The sequence below is a fragment of the Lissotriton vulgaris genome, chromosome 11 (genome assembly GCF_964263255.1).
Source record: "Lissotriton vulgaris chromosome 11, aLisVul1.2, whole genome shotgun sequence".
Classification (NCBI taxonomy): Eukaryota; Metazoa; Chordata; class Amphibia; order Caudata; family Salamandridae; genus Lissotriton; species Lissotriton vulgaris.
In genome coordinates this window covers 943,481,558-943,493,988 of record NC_141699.1, presented here as the reverse complement: position 1 = coordinate 943,493,988, position 12,431 = coordinate 943,481,558, and the positions used below count along the sequence as shown (strand labels likewise).

At 43.7% G+C, this 12,431-nt stretch overlaps 1 protein-coding gene across 1 annotated transcript in view; it reads right to left on the bottom strand.

Moving 5' to 3' along the window:
- Positions 1–12,431, bottom strand: part of LOC147683722 (ceruloplasmin-like) — a 451,969-nt gene that overhangs the window by 220,611 nt on the left and 218,927 nt on the right. The window contains exon 4 of the mRNA XM_086944095.1: positions 10,244–10,411. Coding sequence (XP_086800221.1) covers positions 10,244–10,411 — 168 coding nt within the window. The remainder of the gene's footprint in view (positions 1–10,243; positions 10,412–12,431) is intronic.

The following is a 12,431-nucleotide window of genomic DNA, read 5'->3' as shown; positions in this document are numbered from 1 at the left end:
CTCCTCTAAATACCAAATATAGCTATGTTTTACTACCAAACAGATAGTCACCAATGCAGGTATCTTGGAGGCACTAGGGGCATGAGTGGAATGGTGCAACAGGTGCAGTGGCACCAGGCCAAAATGTCATCAGAACTCCTCTAAACACATGAAATTACTATTACATCCACACATTCTATTCTTTCCCTCTTTCGTTTCATTTTTCAACATTTTTACTACTACTTACCCGCACTATACGACTACTAACACAACAATATATTGCCTTTTTGTACATAATAGACTTTCTGAAACTTATATTATACAACTACTCAGCAAGTTACAATTTCCAATGAAAAACAGCTTATTAGTAATTACATAGGCGAAACCTAATGCAATTACCAATGCTTGCCAGAGAATGCGGATTTCATCTAGGATCTTTGTTCCCTACCTTCCTCTACCTCCTGGGCCGCTCTCAGCTGAGTGTTGACGCTGAGAGCTGGTCCCGGGGAGGCGAGGGCTGTTTAGCGGCCATCTTGGGTGTGTAGGCGCGCCCTCGCGCTCTAGTCGCTATAAAAGAGACCCCTGTTGCTCCGCGTAGCGGACGCGGTAGCGGATGCGCCGGATGCCCGCCGGAGTCACGCCAGAGTCCAGCCCGTCTGCGCCCGTCCGCGCTGAGGACGCGCTGGACGGCTGGTCCCTGGACTCTGGTAAAATGTCATCTCCCCCTTGCAGCTACTCTCTTCGGGATCTGTTGGCTTTTAAACCTTGTAAAAAACGCTGCTCACATTCTTATGAACCGGATGATTTCCTGCTCCCACTACGATGTGGCTGTTACCTCTCGTCAAGACCTCCCAACCCCGCCCCCATCTACCCTACCCCTGAACACCCCGTCACATCCAGTTCTAATACTGTAGGAGTAGAGGGCATCTTGGTCTATGCCCGCTCCCTTATCAAGAACAAGACTATGTTTAAGGAGATGGTACTGGACAGAACGCCCACTCTAGTGTTTGTGACCGAAACCTGGGCTAAGGACTCTTCTGACCCTGATCTAATAGAGGCTGTCCCTGAAGGTTACTGCCTGGCCAGACTAGATAGGCAGGGACGAGTGGGAGGGGGGATAGCGATCCTTTACAAAGATCACCTTCAATGTCACATAGTACCCATGACTGATTTTCCTGACAGTTTTCAAGCTCTTTATTTTACAATAAAGGAAGAGCAACGCCCCTTCTTTAACGGTATCTTAATTTATCGTCCCCCCGGCTCGAGAACCCACTTCACGCACCACCTCCTCCAATCTCTTGAACCCTATTTTGGCCGAGACAACTTCTCCATCCTGGGTGACTTTAACTACCACCTAGAACGGCACGACCTCTCTGATACCTCCTGTCTCACTGAGGCCCTAGAATCTTGCGGGCTTACGCAACGTGTCACGGGAGCCACTGATCGTGCAGGACACACTCTGGATGGCATCTTCTCCAATGACCCCCGTTTGACTACCAAGGACCCGATCCATCTTTCCTGGTCTGACCATCTGGCGGTCCCTTTCCTTCTGAAACACCACAGGGTGAACTCCCGTAAACTAGGGAACCATACAATAGAGACTACTAGAAACTTCAGGAATATTTATAGCAATTCCTTCGTGCCCTGGGCTGCAAGCCTTGCTATCACTGGCCTAGATAGCGTACAGACTGCAGTCGCTCACTTTGAACAGGTCACTACCGAGGCCCTGAATAAACTAGCCCCAGAACAATCCCGGCGCCGCGCCAGAAAGAGACCTTCTGCCCCCTGGTTCTCCGACTCCCTTAGGCTTCTTAGGCAAGAAGTGAGGAGAAAGGAGAGGCTATGGCATGCTAGTTGGGACTTCAAGAACAAGGAAGCTCATAGACTTCTTGTTAAAAAATACAAAGCTGAAATTGTGCAGGCTAAACAAGAATACTTTGTTACTGCGACTTCCTCGCTCTCCTCCCCGAAGGAACTCTTTAAAACTGTTGACTCCCTGGTCAGATTGCAAGCCCCTGACCCTGTCATTCCTTCGCAGGATCTCTGTGATAAGATCGCCTCCTTCTTCCATTCTAAAATTCAGGATATCCACCTGGCCCTCGAGGAACAAAGAGCTGTTCTCAGTGCATCTACACCCAGGGTAGAGATGAGTTCGATCATCACAGAAATCTCCCCACCATGCACTCTGGACGCTTTTCCCCCGCTGGCCTTGCAAGATCTTGAGCTACTGTTAGCCAAGACTAAGTCTGGTTCCCCTCTGGATACCTGCCCACTGAAAGTCATCAAGCAGTGTAGGGAGACCCTCTTACCACCGCTGCTAGAGATAATGAATCTAGCCATTAGAGATGGTATTTTCCCTGTAGAGTGGAAGAAGGCGGTAGTAAAACCCCTGTTGAAAAAGGCCTCTCTGGATCCGGGGGTCCTAAAAAAATTCCGGCCTATCTCCCTGCTCCCTGCTCCTGCGAAGATGCTTGAGACACATCTTAACAAGCATCTTGCCGCCTTTGTGGAAAGCTCGGGATGCTTAGACTCCTCCCAGCATGGATTCAGGAAAGAATTCAGCACCGAGTCAGCCCTCACCATCGTGCTTGACAAGATCCGCACGACAGTAGATGAGGGCCAGACCTCTCTCCTGGTCCTGCTAGATCTAACTGCGGCTTTCGACACCCTCTCCCCCTCAGTACTTACATCGTGGCTGAGGGAGGTGGGGGTGAAGAACGCAGCTCTGGATCTCTTGACCTCCTTCCTCACGGGGAGGGAACAAAGAGTCAAGCTTGGGGAGTTCCTATCTCCATCCCGACCTGTGCTATGTGGGGTTCCTCAGGGGTCAGCACTCAGCCCGACCCTTTTTAATATCTATGTTACCCCACTAGCCAAATTAATAAGATCTTTCGGGATGGAGGTAGTCTCGTACGCAGACGACACTCAAATCCTCGTCTCTCTTGCCCATTCAGATGAACTAATCGCCTCCAAGTTTAGATCTTGCATGGAAGCGGTTGGTAAATGGATGATCCAGAACTCTCTGAAACTGAATGGGGAGAAGACGGAGGTGATGGTGTTTGGGGGGAAAGAAAACATCTGGTCAGCCAATTGGTGGCCTGACTCTCTTGGAACATGCCCTTCCCCCATATCTTCTGCTAAAAATCTCGGGGTGCTAATAGACCCTGCCCTTGACTTAGGCAGCCAGGTGAGCAGAACCGTTTCCACCTGTTGGGGCCTGATTCACACCCTACGAAGGGTCAGGAAATATCTTTCCCTCCAGGCAAGAAAACAAATAGCTGTTGCTCTTATCGGCTCGCGTCTGGACTACTGTAATGCGCTGTATGCTGGTCTCAACAAAGGACAGCTGCAGCGCTTACAGGTAGTCCAAAACGCCATAGCCAGATTTGTTCTGGATATTCCCAGACGCTCCTCGGCCACTGCAGCCAGGAAAACGCTGCACTGGCTGCCGGTAGAATATCGTATCCGGTTTAAAGTCCTATGTATGACCTACAGAGCCATCGCCAAAAAGAGCGACACTGGAATAGGATCCATCATCTCCCACTATGTCCCCCGAAGGAACTTGCGCTCCTCTGGGAAACTGCTTCTGGCAGCCCCCCGTGTACGAAGAGCCAAATGGGGCGGCAGAGCCTTCTCCACTCTTGCCCCTAAGTGGTGGAACGAACTTCCTCTGGATCTGAGATCTCTCCCGTCCTTACAGAACTTCCGCACTGCCTTAAAAACCCTTCTCTTTCAGCAAGCATATGAGTAGGGTTTTCATGTCTTTTTCCTGATCATTCTCTGATCTTTTTGCTAGGCGCCTTGATACCTGCGGGTTATTGTTTTGGCATTATAAATTTCCTTTCAATTGAATTCAATTCAATTTCCATTGCCTCAGTTGTTATAAATGCCAGCAGATCCACAATCTTACCTCCTTTATTATTATTTTATTTGAATGTTATTAAGTATTACACTGCTAGGCATATAGATTTTTTAAAGAATAGGAAGATTTTATATGGATTATAGAAACATAAAAGTAATGAAATGCCTTCTGTTTTTTGACATGTAGTACATATATGTATTTGAGAAGAAGAGTTTTATAACTGCTTTCAGGGAGAAGAATAACAAGTTATGGCAAGATTTCGGCACAGATTTACTATATTTGTAATGCAAATTCAGCAAAAAGTATTTTGGTGGTATTTACTTTTCAACGCGAATCAGCATTTGCATTAGAACGTTGGTCACAGTAATGCAAAGTAGCGATTAGTGCTACTTTGTGTCAAGGGGCTGTTCCATTGGTGGTACATAAGAGTTCCATGCTACCACCCATGGGTTTTAATGCAAATCTCTATCTTCTAACATTGGTAAACAGAGAATTCCTCCAAAAACATATGCCTCAACATATGCAGCAAGCTTCAAAACTCTCAACTTGTTTTTAACGATGCATGTATGCTGCACTGTACATCACATATACAAAGTAGGAAAAAATGTTGAAGCATAACCCCTTTCCAGTAGAAAGCCACTGCTCAATATAATACACACCCTTGCACTCTGGAATGCAAGAGTGTGTTCATTGGTGCATGCCAGACTACAATGCACCATTGTAGGGTGAAAATAAAACAGTGCCATATCTTTACAGATTGCTCTGCTGTGCTGTGTTGTGCGAAAAAGTTCGTAAATCTCCCCCTCCAGGCGTAAGGTCTAAAATAATACCATTACAATCATGAATCATGTGGGAAAAAATTATCCTGCATGAGTACTAATTGATGAAGACTTCCACCCGGTAACTCCACTAGTGTTTTCTGTCACAAATTTTACCTGATGAAAACTGGTGTCATTTTGTGTGTGAATAGGCCTAGAATTTGGGTACGTTGCATGCGAAAGGAATTTGTAATTCCAACACCTGGGTGTTATTCCCCAATCTGGGTGTGTGAAAACTATTATTTTAACGTGTTCATTTTAAAAAGGCGGAGCTGCACCGTGTCTGAAAACCGAATGGATATCCCCGTGAATGCACTGCAAAATAGTCAAAACGCTCGAATGTTACCGCACAACAGGGCAGGGTAGCGTACTTACTCGTGTGACGAGAGTCAGCGGACTCAGCAGAGTTCCGTGAAGTAGACGAAACAGTGTGCGGAGTTAGCAGTACAAGTAGCGAGAAGTAAACAGAAAGGAAGGACTGAAGTAAAGCAAAATGGACCAAGGGATCAGAACAGAAACAACGCGTGGGCGCCATCTTGTAACGGGCGAAACTAACAAGCAAAGTGCAGTATAAATAAAGGAGAAAACATATAGGAAAATAACCTATAGGAAAATAACACATGCAAAATAACTTGAGAATAATGATACATTCATGAAAAATCAAGTTCACAATTAAAGGTAGCACAAAAATTCAATGCGGTCGTTAAGCCCCAAGGGGGCCATCGTGGACAAATATCGGATCCAGAAATTTTCCCTTTTCAGAAGTAAGTTCTTATTGTTCAAGGTGATGGGTACTTGTTCAAGTATCTGGTATTTCAGTTGGGCTACTGAATGTCTATTTTCCAAGAAATGAGTGGCTACTGTAGATTTTAAGTTCCCAGTGCGAATATTGCTCTTATGTTCTAAGATCCTCGTGCGGATCTTGCGTTCCGTGTGTCCCACATAGCATTTGCCGCATGGACATTTCAAGACATATATAACATTCTTGCTGTTACATGTGGCGTTGACTCTTAGTTTTATGGTGTTACCTTTCATGGGGTGGTTAATCAGGTTCCCTGGGATACAGTTATTGCAATTGCTGCAATTGTGACAGGGTTTTAGACCAGAGTATGTGACATTAGACTTGGGTGCATTGGTGTTGTTCAGAAGTTCTTTTAGGTTCTTGCCCCTGGTGAATGCAAAGATGGGTGTTTCTGAGAATAAACCCTTGAAATCTGCTTCCATTGTTAGTATGGGCCAATGTTTACGGATTATTTTTTGAAATTGAGCAGATGCTTTTGAATGCTTGGATACGACCACTAGCCGGTCGGAAGGTGTCTTCTGTTTAGGGAGTAGCAGCGAGGCTCTGGTGCATTTCTCACTTCTCTGTATGGCCAAATCTAGTATCGGGGTGGGATATCCCCGAGCTCTCAACCTTTCCAAGACTGTTTGGATTTGAACCTTGCTTTCCTCGGGTTTAGAAACAATGCGTTTAACTCGCAGAATCTGGGCATAAGGTAGATTATTTTTTAGTCCCATGCGGTGGAAGCTCTGGTAGTGTAATGTCGAGTTTCTGTCGGTAGGTTTTCTGAAGATGGAAGTGGACCAATCACCCAGTTCTCTAGATATTTTTACGTCCAAATAGTGGACGCAGGATGAGCTGTAATCCCATGTAAATTGTATCCTAGGTGTGACCTGGTTCCAGGTGTTAAGGAAGGTGACCAGAGTTTCAACAGTGCCAGTCCATAAAAGAAAAATGTCATCAATGTACCGGAGGTATAACCGGCCGTGTTCTTTCCAATCAGATTTGTTTAGGATGTGGGTTTCTTCGAATATTCGCATGAAGATGTTGGCGTAGCAAGGGGCTGCCGAATTTCCCATGGCCGTACCATTGAGTTGTAGGAACCATTTATCAAAGATGGTAAAATAGCTGTGATATAGTGTGAATAAGGTGAGTTCCATCAAGAATACCTTTAGATCCTGGTCGAGGTCTGATTGAGCCAATGTGTTTTCAACAGCTTCTATCCCTTCGTCATGTGGGATTGAAGTATATAAGGAGCTGACATCCACAGTACACATGATGAGGTTGGACTCTTTGAGGAGATTCATGATGGGTTCCAATTTGAGTAAAAAATCTGTGGTATCTTTTACGAAAGAAGCTGATGTGGAGACAAATGGTTGAAAGTATTTGTCCAAGATTTTCCCTACATTCTCATGGATGCTTGTTCTCGTCGACACAATCGGTCGGAAGGGCGGGTTAGTAGGATGTTTGTGGAGTTTGGGTAACATGTCTCACGTACATGTTTGTCTAATTGTGTATTTATATCCTCTAACATTTTCTTCAGGTCTTCGGTCAGGGCATCATCTAGTTCCTTCCTTACGCAGGTGATTTCTTGGGTGAGTTCATCTAAGGTTTTGGACAATTCTTCCACGATCAATAGGATCAGATCAAGGGAACATTTATTCAAAATGGAATACCAACGTTCTACAAACTTGGTATTGTTCTTGCACAGAAGTGGTTTTAATGGGACCCGTAGGCCACGAGGGATCCGTTGAACACGATGGTACCGGATGAGGGTACTTGCATGAAGTTTTTGGTTGGATTGTTTTTTGAGTAAATAGAGTAACTGGCGGAGATTGCTCTCTACGCTTCTGGTGTTGCCGGTGGCGGTAATATCGTCCTGTATCATGCCATAAATTTTATCAGCGTCATCTGTGGTATAAGCAAACGTGGTAGCTTTTTGGTCGGTCATGCCTGAGACCGATTCAAAGTTCATCATGAAAGCGTGCCGGGGTCCGTGGACAGACAGAGAGAAATATATAAATGAAAGGATCTCGCACAGCTAATGTAATCCAAGATGGTGATTTCTTAAAACAATTTGTAGTGTGCAACGGGGAAACACTGTCTGGCCAGTCAGTGTTGAAAGGTGAACGCTAAAGTGAAGCTCTCCCGCCTAGGGAGAGGGCGCCCCTATGCACAACTGAGGGAGGACCAAGCGGTCTGGTTCAATTCATCCAATGTATCCAATAAGAGTGTTCACAGCGGAGATATTTTCATATATCCAGTTTTATTGGGATATCATGTTTTTGGTGTTTTCGATTGTATAATGCATTTCAAAATTGATGATCCAAAACAACATGCATGATTCCAGGTAGGAAGAAACCCACATCCTAAACAAATCTGATTGGAAAGAACACGGCCGGTTATACCTCCGGTACATTGATGACATTTTTCTTTTATGGACTGGCACTGTTGAAACTCTGGTCACCTTCCTTAACACCTGGAACCAGGTCACACCTAGGATACAATTTACATGGGATTACAGCTCATCCTGCGTCCACTATTTGGACGTAAAAATATCTAGAGAACTGGGTGATTGGTCCACTTCCATCTTCAGAAAACCTACCGACAGAAACTCGACATTACACTACCAGAGCTTCCACCGCATGGGACTAAAAAATAATCTACCTTATGCCCAGATTCTGCGAGTTAAACGCATTGTTTCTAAACCCGAGGAAAGCAAGGTTCAAATCCAAACAGTCTTGGAAAGGTTGAGAGCTCGGGGATATCCCACCCCGATACTAGATTTGGCCATACAGAGAAGTGAGAAATGCACCAGAGCCTCGCTGCTACTCCCTAAACAGAAGACACCTTCCGACCGGCTAGTGGTCGTATCCAAGCATTCAAAAGCATCTGCTCAATTTCAAAAAATCATCCGTAAACATTGGCCCATACTAACAATGGAAGCAGATTTCAAGGGTTTATTCTCAGAAACACCCATCTTTGCATTCACCAGGGGCAAGAACCTAAAAGAACTTCTGAACAACACCAATGCACCCAAGTCTAATGTCACATACTCTGGTCTAAAACCCTGTCACAATTGCAGCAATTGCAATAACTGTATCCCAGGGAACCTGATTAACCACCCCATGAAAGGTAACACCATAAAACTAAGAGTCAACGCCACATGTAACAGCAAGAATGTTATATATGTCTTGAAATGTCCATGCGGCAAATGCTATGTGGGACACACGGAACGCAAGATCCGCACGAGGATCTTAGAACATAAGAGCAATATTCGCACTGGGAACTTAAAATCTACAGTAGCCACTCATTTCTTGGAAAATAGACATTCAGTAGCCCAACTGAAATACCAGATACTTGAACAAGTACCCATCACCTTGAACAATAAGAACTTACTTCTGAAAAGGGAAAATTTCTGGATCCGATATTTGTCCACGATGGCCCCCTTGGGGCTTAACGACCGCATTGAATTTTTGTGCTACCTTTAATTGTGAACTTGATTTTTCATGAATGTATCATTATTCTCAAGTTATTTTGCATGTGTTATTTTCCTATAGGTTATTTTCCTATATGTTTTCTCCTTTATTTATACTGCACTTTGCTTGTTAGTTTCGCCCGTTACAAGATGGCGCCCACGCGTTGTTTCTGTTCTGATCCCTTGGTCCATTTTGCTTTACTTCAGTCCTTCCTTTCTGTTTACTTCTCGCTACTTGTACTGCTAACTCCGCACACTGTTTCGTCTACTTCACGGAACTCCGCTGAGTCCGCTGACTCTCGTCACACGAGTAAGTACGCTACCCTGCCCTGTTGTGCGGTAACATTCGAGCGTTTTGACTATTTTGCAGTGCATTCACGGGGATATCCATTCGGTTTTCAGACACGGTGCAGCTCCGCCTTTTTAAATTGAACACGTTAGGGTGAAGGCTGTCTTCCTTCGAGAGCACTGGTCCGTCTTTCTTCACTGGTTGTATTCCATTTAGGCATCTTGGTGTTTAGAATGCAATGCAGATACCCGATTCTTCTCTCTTTGATTCCCCACATTTCACCTCGTTATTTGCACCGCGTGTTTTACGTTTTACTCTTTGTCTACATTATTTAGTTTTCCACCACGCATTTATAGCGAGCCATTTTGTTTTTTGTTGTTATAGAGTAACCCCCCGACGACGGGCTCCGCCCGAAATGCATTGGGCTGTGTGACTATGAACATACCTGGAATCATGCATGTTGTTTTGGATCATCAATTTTTGAAATGCATTATACAATCGAAAACACCAAAAACATGATATCCCAATAAAACTGGATATATGAAAATATCTCCGCTGTGAACACTCTTATTGGATACATTGGATGAATTGAACCAGACCGCTTGGTCCTCCCTCAGTTGTGCATAGGGGCGCCCTCTCCCTAGGCGGGAGAGCTTCACTTTAGCGTTCACCTTTCAACACTGACTGGCCAGACAGTGTTTCCCCGTTGCACACTACAAATTGTTTTAAGAAATCACCATCTTGGATTACATTAGCTGTGCGAGATCCTTTCATTTATATAAAACTATTATTTTCACAGGACAAGGACCTGCAACAGTGATTCCACACCTAGTATTTCCATGCACCATGTACTGTACAACTTGCAGCTAGGCCCTAAGGAGGCAAAAGAAGCATAAGCGTTAATTCAACAGATGATTAACAGAAGTCAAAATTATTTTGAAAATCTAATGTCATTAACCAATAATTTTGAGTACTTTCTAAGGGCAAAACAGAACAGGCCACAAAAACAGTATAAAAATGTGCCAAAGTATCTTACAGTGCATTTTGTTGCTTTCTTGGAAGTCCTCATTTTCTTTGTCAACGTCAGCAGAACAGTAAGTCGCAATATTTTCATCGAGATACCAACTCAAATTTTCATCAACTACTGAAAACATCAGCACAAACTCAGTATTTGGTGGTTGCTCCTTATTCTTGCTCAAAGTATCTAAAAAAGACACAAATATTTATTGATGTAAGCTGAAGGTCCAATAAAAGTATAAGCCAAGATCATCCCTGTCAGTAGTTTTTACAAGTCCTAGTCAACAAAATGAAGTAGTGCCCATAATAAGGCAAGACCTATTTCAAAATTCTAAAAAAGTCATGAAAGGAAAGAGACAACAAGGTAGATCCAGCATGAGCTGCCAACCCATGATATTAGCGGTGTTAGCTGCCTGCATCATTAATAACTATAGTGGCTTGGCTATAAAATATATGAATAGATTTTACAGCACAAGCTAGGGGGCATCAGCAGACAGTTTGTGGGCTGGATGGATCCCGCCATCTCATACATTACATTTCGGAGAAGATTACAACAATGAAAGCTTATCATTGACAATTCATTTAACCTGCTTTATAAAAGTGCTTCCGAAAGGAGTGGGCTTTTGCCAATTTTAACTATTGTGCTTGGCCCTGTTTGCAGGCTACTTGCTTTGATGAAGTAGGGTTCGGAAGGTAACTAGTGGGCTACTACATATCACATAGCGTTGTATGGCGTTTTAGATTCCAAATGGATTTTCCCGATTAATGCCCTTATAAAAGTACTATTCACGTTTCCCTTATATAGGCATAGAGATCAAGCCCTTATTTAGACATAGCCCATGCAGTCCAAATACAGGCATGGCTTCTTCCATCCGTTCACCAAACGTCACAACGATTGCTTGGAAAACCAGCTCAAGCCGTTAGGGACTTCCCCTTGCTTGAATATTGATTTCTCCAAGAACTCAGTTAGTTTACAATAAACATCTATTCCTTAGGGGTTCATTCATGACGTTCATATGCCCGACTTTACATCAAACATGTAATTCCTAAACACCTTCAAGGTATAAATATACCTTCACTTGCTATGGCAAAGCACAGTATGGTTTGGTGTAGTTCGACGACCTACTTGCCCGACACAGCTCGCTACAGCAAGTGTTGAAGGAAGCTGACTCTACAGCTGACGCACTGATCAGGAAGCTGCCCTCTTCTGCCGAGATTCCAGCTCCAGTGTTTCTGACTCCCCTTGCGGGTGTTGGGAAATCGAGTCCCGAGACAGAGATACCAGACCTCCTTTATTCTGAAGGTATGGAGCTAATTAGAACCTAGAGACACCTTTGGCAAATTTTTGGCAAAACTAAACCAATGCTAAAGACCTTACTTACTTCTTCCCTCATACTGGACTTGGGTTAGGTACATTGGGGTAGGCGTATTTTAGAAGCACCAGTTGAGTATTTTAGCCTGTGTTATTTAAGTATGTATTTTTATATAGACTAGAAACCATACAATGCTATTACAGTACTATTTTATATTACTGTTCATGCTGTATGCATTATACTTTGCATTCTGTCTAACGATTGTAGCAGTTGACCTCTCTTGCATAAGAAAGAAGACTGTTAATAAATCCTTTTATTGAAACGCCCGTCTCTCTATTTTTCTATGCAACTCTGTAGAAACTAAGCATGCACGATTGACTGAGTAAAATAGTTACCTAGTATTTCCATGACTCTGAAGATAGTTATTCCAATCCTAGGGAAACAAAGTTGTCATGTTTATACGGTTGTCAAAAACGAATACCTTCTTGTGTATTCGAGAAAGTTTCTAGTGACCTCTGAGCTAGCTAGCACTCACTATTAAGTGTAGTATATTTGATAGAGACCTACTGACCTAAGTCCCACGTCATATCTATAGAATATATTATTCCAATGCGCAGAGCCTATTGGGAATATAGGAACTACACTACAATTGGTGACTATATGCTCTACTTTGGAATTAAAAACCACAGGAAACCATTAGGCATAGGCTTATATGGCAAAAAGCAATACCAAGGCTCTCATTACAAGTTACTGAGAATTTGGTGCAGGGTCACCATGGGATTCAAATCTCTAATATCCCAGCACCAAATTCCAATAATTACAAGTCTTCTTCCCAAAATGGGGAATATCTACATGGATCAAGTAATAATGGGTTCTTTCACATGTACTTTGTCT